At 29.6% G+C, this 20,008-nt stretch overlaps 1 protein-coding gene across 8 annotated transcripts in view; it reads left to right on the top strand.

Annotated features, from left to right (window-relative positions):
• Positions 1 to 1,908: 1,908 nt before the first annotated feature.
• The window catches only part of LOC100865267 (uncharacterized), a 58,314-nt gene continuing 40,214 nt past the window's right edge, over positions 1,909 to 20,008 (top strand). For 3 of the 8 annotated variants that reach the window (XM_086908183.1, XM_086908180.1, XM_086908162.1), the window contains exons 1-3: positions 1,909 to 2,217; positions 2,436 to 2,515; positions 6,218 to 6,292. In XM_086908183.1, coding sequence (XP_086764309.1) covers positions 2,115 to 2,217; positions 2,436 to 2,515; positions 6,218 to 6,292 — 258 coding nt within the window. In that variant the 5' untranslated portion in view covers positions 1,909 to 2,114. Of the gene's footprint in view, positions 2,218 to 2,435; positions 2,516 to 3,379; positions 3,416 to 6,217; positions 6,293 to 17,098; positions 17,450 to 20,008 lie in introns of those variants that run through there. The other 5 variants (XM_086908189.1, XM_086908172.1, XM_086908194.1 and 2 more) reach the window with 4 other exon arrangements.

The raw sequence follows: 20,008 nt of genomic DNA, 5'->3' as shown, positions 1-20,008 counted from the left end.
AGTTATATAGGATTAAGGTACAATGTTATTTTTATTTTCAGGTTTAGCTTGTCGCGTCGATTTTCTTAGAATTCTTTTTGCTGTTTGTTTTGCACAACGATCAAGAATCGAACGTTTTGCAAAGCTACATCAAAAGGAAAATTTATCATTGATTTTAAATAATTTTTTCCGCGAAGGAGGGTGGATGGGATCGTGGATAGGGAGGGTCTCCAATTCGCAGCAACCTCCACGCGGTGAGACCTGGAAAATCATTATTATTTGCTATATTATTCATAATTGTATCATGGATACGATTATAAATTTTATAGATAATAATATGAGCTAATTGGCTGCGCACGCGATTTAGAATTATTTTAGAATTTATTGCATTATTTGTTACATTTTCATTTTGATTATTGAAAAGTGTGATATTTCGTCTAGTAAATTATTGGCAATTATCATCCATTGTATTATCTATAGGTGATAAAATGAATAGTGAATTGAGATCATGTGCTAGATATAAGAGTTTTTTTTTGTTGTATGTGTTTGTGATATGATAGAGTAAGAATGTTTCAAGTATAGGCACGCAGAACGAATTATAAAACGTAAAAATGTTGATGTCAATCTGCGGAATGTGTCATATGAAATTTTTACGGAAAGAATTGAAATTTTGGGAATGTGTTCAAAAATTCTTTTCATTTATATAAAAAACCGAATGGACGTGACATCTTACGGGATTTTCGTCCTTTGTTCTGAAATATCGACGACAAATTTAGAATATTTCTTATGCCATATTTCTAGTTTGCTAAATATTTAAATATATCAATTGTGATCAAGATGATGTAGCACTATAAATGTTTTTTTCTAATTTCATTATCAGTTATGATTAATAATTTAGCATTTTTTGTATTCTTGTTATTTCTCACATTTAACAATATGTTATTTATAATTTTAATTTGATAGTAATATGTTTATAAATAATAACTAACAGGAAAAAAATAGAAATTGGATAAGAATTAACTTTTATGCATTTTTTGGAATTTTATGGGTATATCTCAAAAGTAAATATAAAAATTCGATATTATCATTATTTCTTGAATAGTAAAAATATTTTAAAAGTATTTAAAAGATGGCGCTGCAATTCATTTCTTATTATATCTCTATCCTTGTCTTATTGTGTGCTATCCTTGTGTGACACTCTATAGATGGCGCTGATTTCCTAATTTGTTCTCTGTATCTTTTATTCTTCTTATTTGTTTTTTTTTATATTTAATTTACAGATTTATGCCCTTGAAAAACGATTTCGATGTTTGACTAATATTATTTATATATTTTTTTTTTTTGCGTAATTTATAAATTAAAAATCTTAACAGTTTCTTTTAGATCCAATTGTTATATGTCATAAATATGTACATTTTATGTATATTTTATATGCATTTTTATCATATATCATTTTAGTTATATGTGTGTAAGTTTTTCTTTTTTAATGTCTACTTCTCTAGAAGTATATATTTTCGTATATGAATTCTGTGCAAATTATCAATATATATAAATAAATTTAATTGTAAAATATAATCAATTCGTGAATAATTCAAATTATATGTCACAATCTATTTTTCACGATATTCATAAGATATCAAGAAATTTGTTTTTGAGATCTGTTGACTTTATCAATCTTTATAATTAAATTGAATATAATTTCTGCAATAATCATAGAGGGCATGCCAAACATTTCGACGTTTTGCGCAGTCGGTATTTCAGAATATAGAACGTAAAATTCTACAAAATATTAAGTCTTTTCCGTATCTCGTTTGAAACGGAATTATATTATAAAAATCATTAATAATTCTAATGAATCAGATTTATTTACCACCATATGGTATGGTGTTATCTAAATTGGAAAAGTCCCATGAAGTCTAGTTATTTTTTAGATAAAGTTGTCGACAATGCTTGTAACTAAACTTGTATATTTTGTGAAGGTTACTACGTGCGTGGTTCCTGTTAGTTCATGTTTTGATATTTTTATGCCATTAAGGTATATAGTTTTGCCAAAATATGCAGTGCGTATAACCTCAAAAAATATAGTTCCGATAGTCCTTAAAAAATACATTCAACGATAAGTGTCGACGTGTAAAATGGCGTGGTTCGGTGACGGGCTGCCTAGCTTGTCGAATTTAAAGGGACAATTAACGAACTTTACAAAGGAAGTATTATCAGAGGGCATTGTAGAAGAAATAGGTGTGTGTAATTTCTTGTAAATCATATAATTAATGTAAATCATAGCCTATTATCGCGTAACATAAATTACTGACGACTGTCAATGTAAGGGTTTGTTTTATCGAGTGAGTGCATGACGAAATGGCGGGAAATTCAAAATGCAAAAATATAATTGAATAAACAAAATTTTGTATTCTTTTATCAATTATATGTAATATTCCAATTCTCTATTTGCATAGACGAACGATCGAAAGCACTGAAGGAAGCAAATCAAAAATGTATCGAATTGCAAGAAATACTCAATTCGAAAGATGCCGAAGTAAGTATAATTTTAATTTTGAATTTGTTGATTAATAATTTATTAATATCCAGTTTTAACTGCTGTAACCTTATATAACATTGTCATTAAAAATGCATATTATGCGTTTTTATTATCACGTATTCTAATCTTCCTCGATATGCAATATGTAAATAATTTTCACAATATCATTATTCCTTGAATGCAAAATTATTTCCATTATCTTTATTTCTATATTTAACTGAATTTTCATATTTTTTACTAGTAGTTCTTAAAGGAAGTATTAATCGATCGCTTATATATTTTATTGTAAATTCTTGACACGTACGCAGATGTCGATCACCTCGATAAGAGAACATAGTTACCTTGCGGTAAGGAATTATTTTAACAGATGTTACTTTCCATATTAAACTGGATTGAGTACAATGTAAACACGTTTACCTTATCTCACCAACCCCGAATCCTTTCAACCCTCGACAAGAAACGATAGGAAACTGTCCTTTATTACACAAGCTATCAATCATATTTTCCACATAAAAAGCTTTACCATTTTAAACGAATTAAACAAATTAAACAAATTAGAAATTTCTTTACAAACGAACCAACGCCTTCGATCTCGTAATCCTCGATCTTGATAATTTGATCGATCGTTCGATTTTTCGCTCGTCTACGAAAAAGTTTAAATATTCCATTTTCTTCGATATCGTGGCATTTCTTTCATAAAATATTACACGTTCGACCTTCGAACGTGCAATCGTTCTATCGTGCAAAAATAGTTTCAGGGGGGATAGGGATGGCGAACGGGGAAGGGGAGGGGTCATTGAAGTCTGTACGGTCACATCGTTCCGGTTTGTTATCGCGGACAATTTGTGGAAGCATAAGAGGCCGAAAGCGTGCACCATGTTTGTTCGTGCTTTTGTGGTAAGCCTTAGGATCGTAGCCTCTGTTGTTCTAGGAACCAATAGATAGCGATATCAAAGCCTTTCGCTATTCATTGCGCAATGCTTATGTGCCATCCTTACCCTGCCACCCTTAGGAATATGAATATATCTAAGTATATAACGTTAATGTGCCGATTGATTTTTATTTATCCCATACCTTGATAAATAATACGTATTATGTATATATTTGTCACGAAATATGACCACTTGTAAATTGATCGCGATATTATATGGAAAGAATTTTAGAAACGAATTGATTAATTGATCATATACGCGGACAGAAGGAATTGGATGATGAATTTGGATAATAAAGAAGTTTGTACTTTGTTTGTTCTTTTAGTGTACAAATTAAATTGTATTTTAAAATTTTTAATTTATTTATCTTTTATTGTTGTAAATGTGGTTTATCTATGGTTGATAGATATTTCAATAAAAGCTTGCATAAATTTATATAATATTTTTTAACATTAAGATGTAATTTTGATTAGAGTTTAGAAATTTTTATTGTAAAAATATATATGTATTTATATATTGATACAAGTTCTCGTGCAAAAACAATTTTCTTTAGAAGGAGAAGTAAATATTTGTTATTTATTATTTTTCATGAAAGTCTAGATAAAAATAGCGTGATAAAATAACGGGAAATTTAAAGTACAAAAATATAATTAAATAAAATTGTTGATGTTATTATCAATATAAATAGATTTACATTTATGGACCAACAATGTTGATTGTAAAATAATAATTGCACTAATCTGTGCAATATTTCATTCTATACATATATATTTCGCGTTATTAATCATTGGAAATGTGATACAAGTTAAAATAAATTTAAAAATACATTTAATTTCTGTTTAATTTTCCGAAAAGTTGGTCGATTTCACATGAAATGAATCATTGGAAGGATTGAATTCGTTATTCAATCAAATATGATCGTACGATGACGAAATTATATTTAATGATATATCAAAATGATGAGCTATCGTTGTAGCGTAAACGAGTAAAATTGTCCAAATTTTTTAAAGCATCTGCTAATCGCGTTATCAACCTGCTGGAATCGTAATATCGTTTTCCAATATTAACGGTCGATATCCGAGTCGTGTTCCTGGAATATAAACCACATAGTATATAGGAATAGGGAGTGTCTTTGATCGTAAAAGCCAATCGTATATTTTCTATCAAAGGGAGAGAGGGAGAGTTTTTCGTTCAATTTCTTTTTAAAACTTCATATCGTTTTCTTCAAACGTTTCAATGTTTTCGTTAAATCGCTCACTCTCGGAAACTTTTTATATTAAAACTATTTGATATAAGTTCGAAATTGCTTTGTTGATAAGCTCGTGTAGTTTCGGTAAATTCGTAAATTTCGATATTAAACTATATCTTAGTTCTCTTCTCTGTAATTTTTTAATAAATAGATCGCTGTACATCTCTCTTTCAACCATGCAGTTTTTCCACTCAATGATAGATAAACCAAAAAAGTTGAAATTCTGAAAAAAAAAAAAAAATTATTTTCCAATATTACATCGATATAAATAGTACACCACACTTCATCCACACTTAAATTATCTAATTAGAATTTCTTTTACACGCCCTCAAACTTTCGATAACTCGAGAAAAAGAAATAAAAAAAAAAAAAAAAAAAAAAGAAAGGAAAAAGAAAGAAAGAAAAAAAAATATTCGACTAGTTGTACGCGTTATTTGTAGTGAATTTAAAACGTTTCGAATCGTTTCACTTTCGTTGCTCCCACCGTTCATGGCAAGATGTTAAGCCGGTATAGGTGGAATAACGTTTGGAGAAGAGGAAGGGCGGTTTATCGCAGCGCAAACCTGAGATAAGAAAGGCAAACAGAAACGCGCATCGTATGGTCCGTATGCCCATGGCGTACCACCGGACTTCCTTCTGATTATGGTTACCAATATTTAAGTCCGTGGCATGATTACCGTGTTCTCCATGTCAGCTTTCCTCTTTCTTTGCCCCTCCACATTTTTTTCATTCCCCTTCAGGTTAGGAGATACCGATTTTTTTTCGTTTGCTGTTTCAACAAAATCGTCGAATTCTAGATATTTGAAGCCGTCGTAAGTATCGAATGTGCTTCGAATATATTTCGAATTTTATAATTATCGTGTTTCGTCAGTTTGTTTATTCGTTTTTTTTTTTTTTTTAACGATTATAAGGTGGAAGACCTAAGTTTGAAAGAACAATGGGATATGTGTAATATTTTGTGTATTATTTATCTCAGAAATATCTAATTCTTCTAATAATTTCATAATTATAGAATGATGTCATATTTGTAGTATAGTGTAATGTTATAATCTATTTTATAACGAAATGATTTAGAAAATTATCTGTTCTAACATGATGATCGCGCTCGATCTAATCAAATATTAAGATAACATATTAGTTTATTGATTATTTTTCGAATTTTCTATTTCAAGAATATCGAAACCTTTTTCGTATTTCAATATTACAATAGGTGAGTGATATGTAGCACTTAAAAATCAATTAATTAATTAGCCTCGTGCTATAATAATATGATTAATGAAAAATTCTGTGAAGAATGAGAAGATATATTGCTTGGTAATATTTCACTCGATTTTAGAGATTAAGTTTTAAGGTATGATGTAATCACGAAATTAATAACTTAAAGTGTCTCGCGTTTAGATCGTAATTTGCATTATGAACTCGATATTACAAGGCAAGCGAATGATTTAAGCAATTACGTTTAGCATTTCCACGCATTAAAATGCTATTAAAGTTCCTTTTCTTTTTTATTTTGCATAGATTTCATTACTACGTCGACAGAACTGTGAACTTGAAAAGGCAGTTGTCGAATTAAATGCGAAACCAAAGGAATCGGTAAGTTTTTAAAATTTGAATTTTTTAAAAGCATACATGTATGTGTGTATAATATTATTCACAAAAAAGATGTCGTTTATAATATCGATATATTAAAAAAAGAAAAGAAAAAAAACTTGAAAAAAATATATTTCTTTATCCAAACTTGCATATTCAGTGCTTGGATAATTACTAGGATTTTATTTACATTCGTGACTCGGTAACAATACGTTGTTACTTAACTCGATTGAAAATATTAGCTAAGCATTCGTTTATTTATGTATTTTTTTTTTTTAATTATTCCGAAACTTTATACATTAAAATTCTTTCATCTCGTCTACTTCGTTCGTGATATTAATTTTACCATAAATTCCATCATGATTTGAAAGTTATTCAAATCCATATATTTTCATTATAGAATTTTGTCCATATTAATTAATCGGTTCATTTTCGTAATCGTGCAACAATCGTGTGAATGCTGAATAGCAGCTGATGAGGCAGATACAAAACTGCTAAACACAGTTCCCTCTTCGTATTTCGTTTGTATATACACCTCGCTTTCTTTCTAAACTCTTCCACGCGTTCTCGATAATAAATAACTCTTAAAATCTTGCCAAGTATACACATACATTAATTTACAAATTCTTCTCGCATTCTGAGATAATCTCCTTCCATCTCGTAATTGTTGCTCTAATTTTTATTTGCTTAATTTTTCACGGGACTTTAACGCGATTTATTTCAAATTTCTAAATGGGATTTTAATAAGATTTAAAAATTTTAAGTCAAAGGAGGATATTGATTTATTAAATTTAGTATCCTTTTTTTTTTTTTTTTTTTAATTTTTAATAAAGACGGTGATGTTTTCAATGTACTTCGAATTCTTCTGCTACGGTATTCTTGGAACTAAAGGCGTTTTCTTGGCGATATTGACAGAAGTAACTTCTGCACAGAAGAATTATACGTATAAATATTTAGATATTTTGCATAATTGATTGTGATACGACAGATACGAATAAAAATAAAATCTGATACTTATATTTCAAGGAACGTATACTGTACGTACAATGTAACCATTGAACAAATGATTAGGTTCAGATTATACTTATAATCAAAGATACGATTGATATTTTCTTTCAAAAATATACATGAATTTTTTTACCAGATTTCATCAAGAAAATAATTAAAATAATTAGAGATATCCTTCAGAAATTCAATATCCATTTCAACGGTATATTTATCCATTATTTTTAATAAATCACTTTATCCTCACTTCGCGTGTACAAATTAAATTAACAGCTTAGTAGCATTATCACGGTTGTTGTAACCAACTTTTCTTAATTCGCTGTCTCGTAAAATATCCGTGGAAACATCGAGAGGAACGCGTTTCACGCGTTCGAAAGTTATTCACCGTCCCATCTATCAATGGGAATAGCAGGCGGTACGCGAGTTCCGTTTACAAATGTATTCCTGAATAATATTCATTAGCTTCCTGGTGCGACGTTCCTACGTCCATAGCCGTGCAACAAACAAAAATTGCATCGCAATAGGTGTACGCAATTTCACGTGGTTTTCACGCAGCTGTTGGGCCGCGTACCATTTCATTCTGAGCTCACGACCCGAGTTCCATGAACCCTGGTGACGACCGTGTGTATGCAGAAACATACCGTGTAAGTAAGTACAAACGAGCCATTCTCGAGCGTTCCACGCCTCGACGAAATGGTAATAAAAAAAAAAAAAAAGAAGAAGAAGAAGAAAAGAAAAAAGAAAAGGAGGGGAGGGGAAAAAGGAAAAAAGAAGAAATGGAAGGCATCTAAACAATGAGCGCGTATCGTAAAGGTTCGGTTGCACGATCCACGAAGCACGTACCCTGCCACGACACGTAACTTTTACCCTGTTAACATTCGAAAGACGATAACTCATTGTTAGGTCATCGCAATAATAATCAACGATCGAGTGTCATTAAATTGCTTGCCACGGTGCGTTATTAAGTTTCGAAAGTGACGCAAGCGTTTAGAAATATGGGAGCAACACGTTGAACACGAAGAGAAGCTCGAGATCGTTTCAGTCCCTACTGGGAATTATTTTTACGCGAGCCCCCCTTTTTTCTTTTGGAACGAAATGCGTGAATCGAAATGCAGTAGGGAGAGTTAGTGGAGAGGTCGTGGTTCACTTGTTGCTTCCATGGAAAGGAAGTCGATACTTTTGTCGAAGGGAGGAAGTTATTTCTGGATTATTATCATTTCTCTTACGAAATTCGAATATTGTTAATGAAATTGTGCTAATATCGTGCTAATAAATTTTCTTCTTCTAATACAATAAATAATAGAGGAATGTGTAAATCGTTGAGTTTCTGAAAAAGTTAAATGGCCATATATAAATTTAGATATTTTCATCGTGAATGATTTTTTGAATGGCTTCAATTACGAGTCGTCTAATTATTCTATGACACGATGTTATATATTTGTCCTACTAAGTGTACTACTAATATTAGTACACTCTCTCGTATAATGGTATTAGAATTTGATAGAATTAGACGAATGAAATTTTAGAAGCAGATATTTTTATTATCCATTTGACATAAAAGAAAAAAAGAAACCTACAAAAGAAGAGTTTATAATTTACGATTCGTAACATTATTAATTCATTTAATGTCGATATTATAAAATCTGTATAATAAAATTATTCCCGTCAAAAGAAATAAAATGTAATATAATAATATAATAATATAATTTAATACAAGAATGAATCACACATATATGTATTTATACAAAAAATATTAAAATTTTCCAGTTGAACTAATAGTTAAACTAATTTATATTGTGATTAACTAATCTAGAGATAATTCAGTACTACGTTTGCGCATTATTTTAAACGTTGCATTATTTAAAAAAAGAAAAATGGCAATTCTTATAAAATTAAAAAATATAAACTTGTATTTTAATTGTGGTATATTCTTCTTTATTAAGAAAAATTTAAATGTATATATTCCTTTTTAAGGAAACAGGAATTATAACTATTACGATACTGCATATGTATACATTTATTTGAAAGGGAAAAATCAATGTAAATAAATGTCCCTTCGATTAATTTCTGAATAATCGATTAAATTCATATTATTTCGAATATAATATGTTTAAAAGATTATTAATCAATTATAAATTATTTCATTAAAACTATCACGTAACTATATTAATTATAAAAGCAATTTTAAAATTAAACGTGAGACCATCTGACCTTCCTTTTGGAGGCTAACCAAGAAATGAGTCATTTATATTATCTAGAACTCCAATAAATTTATGATATAAGACTAAAAGAAAAAATATTGCTAATATAATACAAATGGAACTAAAAAAAGTAAAAAATAAAAACAAGTTTCGAAACATCGAAGCTCTTCAAAAATTTATTATAACAGAAATTTATCGTTAATCTGAAGTTTCTTCCATCGTTAAGGAATGTATAATCCTTTTACAATTTGTATTCCATGCTATTTGTACAAATCTGTAACGTTACGATAATAAAAAAAAAAAAAAAAAAAAAAGAAATATCGTCAAAGAGGAATAGTTGAAAAAAAACTCTTCGATACTTGCACTGTGTGTGTCACATTAAAAACGTTCGCTAGGAATGTGAGATAAGCTCGATAACCATAGCCTCGCACTTTATTTCATATCTTGGACCAACAAAGGATCGGTCCAACCTCTCCCTATTTTTCCCCTATCGTCATGGACAAAGTTTGAAAGAACGTTTTTTTTATTTTTTCATTTCTTTCTTTTTTTTTTTTTTTTTCACCTATCATTTCTCAAATTTCTCTCTATACAAATTAAGAAATGATTTAATTTATTCTTTTAATGTTTTTATTATCTAGTATGATTTCTATCTTCGTACAATTTAATGCTAAAATCTAAATTTAGCAACATAAATTTCATTAAACGAAACAAAGTGTATGCGTCATATACATGTATACAAATAATATAAAAGTTTAACTTTTAACCACGGATGTTTATGCAAAAATTAAAATTTCATAAATACTATTAAAAAAATAAAGTTTAAATAGAGATTTCCCTCATTGTTCAAATATCATATAAATTATTACTTTAAGTCTTTTTGCATATCATGCATATTCTGTAGTTTTTTATATATTCAAATTTGCATTAACATCCGCAGTTTAATCGTTTTTTAATCCATTCTTATAGGCGCTTCCGTGATAAAATGTTTATACAGTGGTACGAAAATGTGGCGTAAAAAAAAAGAGTATTCGAATTAAAATTCAGATTAAAATTCAAATTAAATTCTACAAAAAGGGGCCAAACACATGCGTCTTTGACTAATCAAATGTTGTGCCATTCACCGGATATGAACGATGACCTCTGCTATTTCGGCTTTTAATAAGTTTAAATAATCAGATGTCAAAGCATTGTACCGTATTCATTGGCCTGGTCGCATAAGAATTCGCGATTAAGCAAGATAAAATTCGTCAGTGACACATTCCTCGTCGACAAACGGTTCCGGGGACATTTCAAGCCATTGTTTTTTAACAATCTTCGAATTTTATTCCAACTTATTTCACGTTGCGTTTATTTATAACTCGTATTGAAAATTGCTTGAATTCTTGTAAGCATTGGAGGAATTAATTTAATTTTTCGTGTATAAAATAATGCGTTAATAATTATTATTATAGCCACTTTGTGATTAATTTATTGACTGTGATACACTTTATCGCAGTCGGCTAAATACGTTGGCTAAATATTAACTTAATAATAGCACGTTAATTATTGTTTCACAGTATCATTTGAACTTACATTTAGCACTTATGTGTTTTCAAACGTAGTTCGATAAATAGTCTCGTCCATAATGGAAGTATAGAACGTTATCGTATTATTTGTTAAAAAGAGAATTATTTCCACCGAAAAAAAAAGTTATGATTCGATCGAAGAGAATTTTGGAAAAAAACAACTATATTTAAAAAATTATATAACGATTAATTTCGTAGAATGTAATGAAAATGGATCGTTAAATTATAAAATTAAATAATTTTAATATTAAAAGTAGAAACAGAATTTTTCTGTTACAAGATAAAATTGTCCAATTTTTAATAATTTTTCCAATATCTTTCGAAAATCTAAATTTCTGGTTTTTAAATTTCTAAACCAATTCTTAAACAATTCATCGAATAAACTATTTCAAGCTAAAAAAGGAAAAAAGAAATCGAAAAATCATTTCATGTAGCTTACATTGTTCAGAATTATAATATCCCAATTAAATTGAATATTAACAATTTTATCTTTTTAAAAAAAAAAAAGAAAAAAAAAGGAAACAGCTCGATCTGATCAGCGTATGCGAACATTATTACTTCATTTTCGTTGATAACACATCAGATCCATGATAGGCTGAATAACAGGGGGTGCTTAGTCTCCGGGGATGATAGTGTCTATGACTACCCCCCACGAATGGCTATAAATGTAGGTCGAGCGAGCTTTCACTCCGCTTACGTGTCTACCGCTACTCTGTTCGCCTAATTAAGAATTTCGTCAAAAGGTTAGTAGAACGAACCCTTAAATGTTATTTTTATTCCTTAATATTAGAACCACCGCCTACGCTATCTCTTTGAACGTTATTTTAATATCGCTTTTAATAATACCGGCTTTAATAATATCATTGTGAAACTTCATTCGAAAACAAAATATACGATATCGAATCGCTTCGCTTTCTTTTATTTTTAATCGAACGATGAGATCAATAATTCATTATCGAAAATTTTAACAAGTTGAACGAAAGATTACTTTGATCGAGGATTAATATCGCTAAAATTCGAAGAAAATCTGATAAAATGTGGTTATGAAACCATGTTTCCTGTAAATAACAATTGTGATAGTGGAAATAAATTTATGATTCAATATACATGAGATCCATTTAAATAATAAATTTATTGATGATTAAAAATTTTGCTAAATAATATTTATTACACAATTTAAAGATAATAACGTATGTGTATATATATTTTTATTATAAAACGAACAGTGGATTTTCAACGGATGTGTTTCATACAAAACAAATCTAATCTTCGAATAAATTATCTAATATCGTTCTAAAAATACCAAAAATAAATTATTACGAAAAATAAAATATACACGAATTATTGATAACGATCAATCAAAAATTTTTATAATTCGTAATAATTATAATCTTATCTTATACGATGAATAACCATTTGAACATAATAATAATAATAGATAATTCTAATTTACCATAAATCTTACAAAAATTGTTTCTTATCATGTGTAAAATCAGATTTTCTACAAATCTTATCGATACGCCCTTTGTTTTAAAAGAATTCAACAATATTTCAACTGAAATACAACTTTTATCACCAACTTTGTTCATTTATCGAACACAAAAAAAATCATGATACGTTTCTCACTTCCAACTCTCTTCATTTTCGAATATAAAAGTACAAAACAAATTATCCAAAATCTTTGAAACTCGTCAAATACGAGTTGCATACATGCATACGTTTCTCAACGATTTTTTTAAACCGTTGAAACGTCTGATATCGCGAATGACGTGTCGGGTTAGATTAGTTTCCAGACCACGAAACCTCGTCTCTTGTCAAACAGAGTTCTTCCGTTGGAAAAAAAAAAAAAAAAAAAAAGGAATTCCTCGTAGGTGGGCCTCGTAGTCACGAAAAAACAGGAAAAAAATATGGCAGTGACCACGACTCCAGTGGGGGAGAAGAAATCGAAAAGAGGGGCAATCCCTCGATTATCATAATGTCACCGGTAATGTACCTTTTCCACTCTGGTTTCCTTCAGCTGCGCCCGCAGCACCCGTTCACATGAGGGCCGATAAAAATGTCCTGTCGTTAACAGTGACGCGTTGTACATTCATACACAAACATGTTCAAATGGAAAAGGCGGCTACCCAGCCTAATTACATTATTCATGACCACGTCTGTGATGTTTCTCAGTTTAAACGATACGTTTTGTCAGACGAAAAGACAGTTTTTTTCTTTTTTTTTTTTTTCTTTTTTTTTAAACGAATCTTTATGCACTCGGAAATTTCGTCGACGCGTCCGGATTCGCGCTGCAGGAACACTGGATTATTTCCTGTTACGTGTGACGATTTTAACTCGATTTTAAATTTGATTGTGTTATTTATTTTTATTTTTTTTATATATATATATAATGTTGCGTATATATAATTAACGAATAATGAATTCGTGGAGTGGAATAATTCAGTGAAGAATTTGTAATCGGAGGATTTAATGAAAATGTTTTAGTGTGAATGTTTTTTTTATGTTTTTTTTTTTATTAAATATAATAAATGTTTATATAAAGGAAAAATAATGTAATATTTTTAGTGTTTTTACGGAAAATACAAATGTATAATTATATAATATAAATAATTATATAAAATAATTATATAAATAAATGTAAATATAATTTTTGTGATCAATATAGTAAATGATAAATAATATTTAGATAAAATATTTATATATAAAAGAAAAGTATTACAAGTACATTTTATTAGTATGATAATATTTAATGTTTTTGTGGAAAAGTAAAACAAGCGTATATTTATAAAATAATATTCATATTTAGATTTTAAAAAAAATAGTATAAATGTATTCTAATAATAATAATAATAATAATGTTTTAATAATAGTAAGAATTGATGCATCATTTTTCTTTAAATAAAACATAACATTTAATGTTTTAATATTTGAAAAAGCATACAGATTATTTTATTAAACAAATAGACAATATTATCACCATATCACTTTTCTATCTTCAATTAATCTACCAGATATATCTATTCTTATCTCTTCATTTGAAACAATTTGTCAAACTTTATAAAAAATAAATGATATATGTAGGTGAATTAATAAAATTTCTGAAATCTACGAAATCTCTACAAACTTAATTAAAAGTTCCATAAATTAAAATTATATTTGTGAGAAACGAGAGAATTTTTATAAAATACAAATATTAGTTTGTGAAAATATCGTCAAAATATTATAATCCAATGTATATAATCTTTTTTTATAATGAATTTATAAGACACAGAAATTCTACTTGAAAAGACAATAATGCATTTGTGAAATTTATTTCGTGGAAGAATATTTTCATATAACTCTTCTCTCGTTCTTTTCAAAGCCCATATTCTTTTTTCGTAAAGAAATGTAGATTGTTTACATTTATCAAGATACGATTTATATTTCATGATTTCATGAAATCTCAAAATTTTATTTTTTTCGTGTGCTTAAAAATATTTTAGCAATTGTGAAATAATGACTTTCACTAATTGCAAATATCGTAAGAAGGTAAATTAAAAGTCTTTAAATATTCATTATTAATGTCTATTCATTAATGTCTCTTTAATGTATTAATTAGACATTATTTTATATGTATATTTTACAAAAAAAAAAAATTTTATTGAATTGTCTATGGAATATTGATTTACAAAGATCTCCTGATTTTCAGAAATTTTATTTTTGAATGAATTATATTTTTATGAAAATTCGACAAATTGTTTCAAAGAAATTTTTAATGCATTTTTAATACAAAAATCAATTTAAATGCTTGATGTAATGATGATGCAAGAATAGGTATTTTTTTCTTGAACGTCGGTTAAATTAATATATTTTTTCAAATATTCATCAAAAGTTTCAGCATTAATTTGATCATCTAGAAATTTCCTATTTTTTGATATATTCATGTTTACATTTTTAAAGAATAACAATAATATGATTAAAAATTCGAACTTCTCTTCGTTAATTCTTTGCTTGTCAAGTGAAAAAGCGTTTGTTCAAGAATTCATTCAATTAAAAAATTAACGAGGTCATAAGCAAGTAAATTGACTCTTGACACGCTCATTATTCACAATCCCTACCCTCCAGACTAAAGCTCCTGTTTCACGAGCATTCACAAGTAATAAATATTTTCCTATTTTCTCAATATGAACTATTCAGCACTTTAAAATAATTATAAGTTCAATTTTTTGACAATTTTTCTTTGTTATTAAATTTATGCTTCAATTTAACGAAAAATTTGCTAAAAATTGAAACAAGAAATTATCAATCTCATAATTATTACTACTTATTACATGAAAAAAATATATTTCTCTAATTATTTTCTTTTAATCTCAAAAACATACTGTTTTATAAAACAGATTCTTCTTCTAATTTCCCTATAATTGTTACAAAAACGGTGTCTGTCTTCTTCTCTTATCGCAAAATCTTCATTAACTCGATTCTTTATTTTGCCTTTAGTAATTATTCCGAATATTTATAAATTATCAAATCGACACCGAAATCAATTTCTAATTCAAAGTATCAACATTTTCATTATCGTATTGTTCTACATTTTCACTGTCCTACAGTGAATTTGCACACACGGCAACTGAGCAACGGATAGGACAGAGCATATGGCACGATGTCCTCGAGGATCGTCATCATGGTGCATAGAGAGAACCGTATGCGATCGCTTGCGTGCAAACACGACAACGTTTACGACACGCTTTGTGCGTGCAGCAATCGTTCAGATGCACTTGCGTTTGTCATCGGTAAGCAGACTAATAGAACTGCATCGTGCGTGGTATGTGCACGTGCGAACTGAATATATTATCGAGTGCATCGACGAACGTATTAGCGATGGACAAAGTGACGATAAACGTAGAATAAGAATATAGTAGGAAAGATTCGTGATGGAAACGATCCTTGACAATTCTTGTATTTTTCAAGGAGAGTAGGAAAATTAACTAACTTTTTCGATAATTGCGAATAATTTATATATGTATCATTTCAATGTTACAAGGATTTTGAATTAACAAATAATTTGTAGGAAATATTAAGAGAATATAAGGAAAAGTTTTACGGTTTGGAACATTTAGAGAATGAAACAATCTTTTTTATTTCAGTTTCATTTTTGCAATTATTTATAAAAAAAAAATTAAACTTAAACGATTTAATTAAATTATGAAATTGTGATAGAGCTTGTAATTAAAATTGAATAACATTTTTGCTATGGATATCTTATTTAGTATCTAATTTAGTAACAAGTATATATCTATTTTTATAATTTTAAAGATATGATAGCAAGATTAGCAATTATTTATGATAGAATTATTTATAATAAATTAATAAAATTATAAACTTATAATTATAGTAATAATCAAGCAATTTAACTTAAATTAATACAATAATAAAATTTATTTCTGCATCGTGCATCATGCAATTATTAATAATGAAAAATATTTTTATTCTTATTCTCTATTCAACAATTTTTTTCTGTAAAGGAAACATTAAGTATAAAATCCATTATCGATTATATTTCAAGAAATTCATTGTTCAAGTGACTTCAAAGGACATAGGAATGAACCTATATGATAAAAATTAATCCAAAAAAGAGCTAAAAAAAAAACCTTAAATATCGGGAATATCAAAACAGCCGATTGATATTGCATATAATTTACAACCACGTGATATCTCAAACAAATATTTCCCCGTTTTTCCTCCTCTTTCATCCACTATACCTTCACCTAAATACTTACAGAAAATGGACTCACTCGAATACTCGATTTACCGCAGCAAAGTTTGACTGTTACAGCCACACACCGGTGCATATACCTTCTTCTACCTGTACTTCTTTTCGTTTCTCTCCTCTCAACTCGTTTTTCGTAATGCATTTTTCGTTTACACAGGCCCGGCTGCGCTCAGGTGTACGCTACGTGCGCGCGCGCTCACCCCTATGCCTGTGTAGGTGTGGAAACACGGGTCAGCCTTATACCCGCACGTATACACCGCGTATATCTTTGATATCTGCGTTCGCGCTTGCTGTGGCGCGAGCGTTTGTGTGTCAGCAGTAGAACGTGGCCTCTTGCTGCGTGTGCCCTCCTCTCCACGAGGAGGGTTGCTAGGTGGTAGGAGGTGGAGTAGCCGCGAACGCACAGTCGCTTCTCGACGGTTGGACGGTGAACGTGGCCGGATCGTCCAGCACGTGACGGCTATCCTACTCGGCCGTGAGCGTCTACGCGGCTGCAACCATCGAACCTCTTTCCCCCTCCTCTCTCCCCTCTCCCCCACGTTTCACCCCGAGTATTCGTGTGTTGTTCCAGTGGGAAGGAAACATTTAGGGGTGGCTACGTTCCTTATAATTCACCGATGGATGAATACGAATTGCACAAGTAAGAGGATCTCTCTCTCTCTTTTTATTTTTTTTGTTTTTTCCTCTTTTATTTTATTGTTTTTAAAATAGGCAACTCAACAGAAGAATTCACGTACGGTTCAGATAATATTTAGAATTTGCATTCGGTTTTCGAAGGGTGTTAAAGATTTCGATTAAGATAAGAAGGTTGATCGTGTTGAAATAGACGGTCGAACGGAATGGAAATGTTATAAGTGTTAAAGTCGTGACTTATCTATTTGACGAAGGATTTCCCCACTAACCCGTGGATCTGGAGCGTGAATACGAATGTGTGTATCGCGTGTACGTGCACGCACGGTGGAAATCGAGATAAGCGATTACTTCCATCGAGCTTATTAAAAAAAAAAAAAAAAAAAAAAAAAAAAAATCGAACCGAAACACATCGTGACAGGATTAATATCGCGTCCGAGCTACTGGTGTGCATTAATAATATTTGTTACGATGAGAATCGCGTTACAATGTTACATATCGTTGATTCCTGGTAAGTTTAACTAGCTGTAAAACGAATGCGACACACGAGACTGTGAGACGGTTGCCAACCAGTGTATTACGTTTCCTCGGACTATGTCTCTGGGACAACATTTACTCTCTCGTGATGATGTAGTGTTTCTTTGAAACTTGCTTCGAGCAATATTTAAACTTAATCGGAACGTGCTCTAACGCTAATGATCATTTTTCACGATCACCTTTGTTCGTAATAGAGATCAGCTATTCGGGAGAGTTGGGTGGCGCAAAGGGTGCGCAACAAGTTTCCAATGGGGTACAATTTAACTTGGCCTCGTTTAAATTGAGAAACATTGTCAGGAAAAATCGCCGATCAACTCTTCGATTCATTTTCAGTGTTTTTCGATCGTTGCAAGTTTTTCAAAACACATTTAAAAATATATTGGAAACTATAATTTTTATTTGAGATTATGTTCCATCGGGAACTTATTTTTATTAATCCAGTTGGATTATCGTTACGCGATATATTTACTTTCAATTCATAATCCCGTCTGAATTTTTCGAAAATCAAATTACGATTTTTCTTCGCAATTCTCTTAACGTGTCTCTCTTACGAAAAATCCTTCGTAATAACAAGTTGAAACTATAGACAATTGCTGTGTTATTTGCACGAATGCAAATCATGTCTGTAGACGGCGACATTTTTCATAGGGTTTACTGTTTCTCGGTGTCTGAAAATGGCTGTTGCAAACGACTCGCGGCCCATTTGCCGAGGACGATGCTCGCCACGTGTAACAATTCGCTGTTGAGAATATTATGGAGTCGTTCTGCGCAAATAAGCCTACGAAATAATTTTCCACAAACGCATTTCGAAACGTGAATGGTGGTGTCGGGTCGGGCAAAGATTTCCAGTTTTTAATTACGCAATTGTCATCGATTTGTATCTTGAAAATATGAATTTATTATTAATGTAATTATGATATTATTATTGGTATGGTATAATTTTGTTTTTGTAACAAATTGTTGTACATACAATAACGATTGAGTACATATTATGCGATAATTTGAAAAAGAAAATGTAGATAAATTAACATAAACTTATATTTTAAAGAGACTAATATGTTAGAAGAAATTAAAAAAAAAAAAAAAGATGTAATAATTGATTTTACGATTTTTATACATTTTTTAGGCGAAGATTTGTTGTTAGTGTACACCTATCCTACATAAACTGTTTAACTTCTTTTTTTTTTTTTTTTTTTTTGAAATTTTTGAAACAATTAATTGATTTCCTTTAAAAAGTTATTCAAATTTACGAAATAGAATGTTTCGTTGATAAAATGGCTGAAAATGAATTTTCTAATCCAATTATTGCATTTATGTAGAATAATACGCGTTAATCAATCGAAGTTCTCGAGGAAGAACAATTCTCGTAAATTAATTCCGGAGAAGATTTCAAGTATTTTTTATTCAATTTCAAGATATTTGATGTCATTAACAAATTAAATTTTAATTCGCTAAAATATTTATACAATAATGATATTTTCAATATTGTAAATATTAATCTAGTCGAGGATTTTTAAATATGTTAGAAAATATATATTAGTTTTAGTTAAAATAACTTGAAACTCGGAATAAGTAAAGAAAAAAAAATATATATATATGAAACACGAGTACGCTATCGGTAGATAATAGGCGAAGGACGAATTTACCTATGATTACTTAACGAAACCGTCGAACGATTAGCCGTATACACATATATACCATCATCTTTGTTGTAAAAGTATATTAGTTGTGTCGCGTGATAAAATTCGCGGTGCATGCTTATCTGAGCGCCATAATGGTTACGTGCATCAATACGCGCGAAATTTTACATTTTTAACGTGCTCTTTTTTCAAACAATGGCGTACAAACAAATGAAATTTTTAACAAAGTTGGAAAGGATTTAATAAAAAAAAAAAAGAATTAAAATATTAATAGAGAACTGGATTATGAATTGAATACGAAGTAAGATGATTAATCATTTTATTTCACACACGTGTACGTGATATTTTATAATGTATTCATTTTAAAATATGCAATATTTCGAGAATTAATT

Source organism: Apis florea, unplaced genomic scaffold (assembly GCF_048593485.1).
Source record: "Apis florea isolate Af1SG1 unplaced genomic scaffold, ASM4859348v1 contig_1645_pilon, whole genome shotgun sequence".
NCBI lineage: Eukaryota > Metazoa > Arthropoda > Insecta > Hymenoptera > Apidae > Apis > Apis florea.
This window is presented reverse-complemented; position numbering and strand designations above follow the sequence as displayed.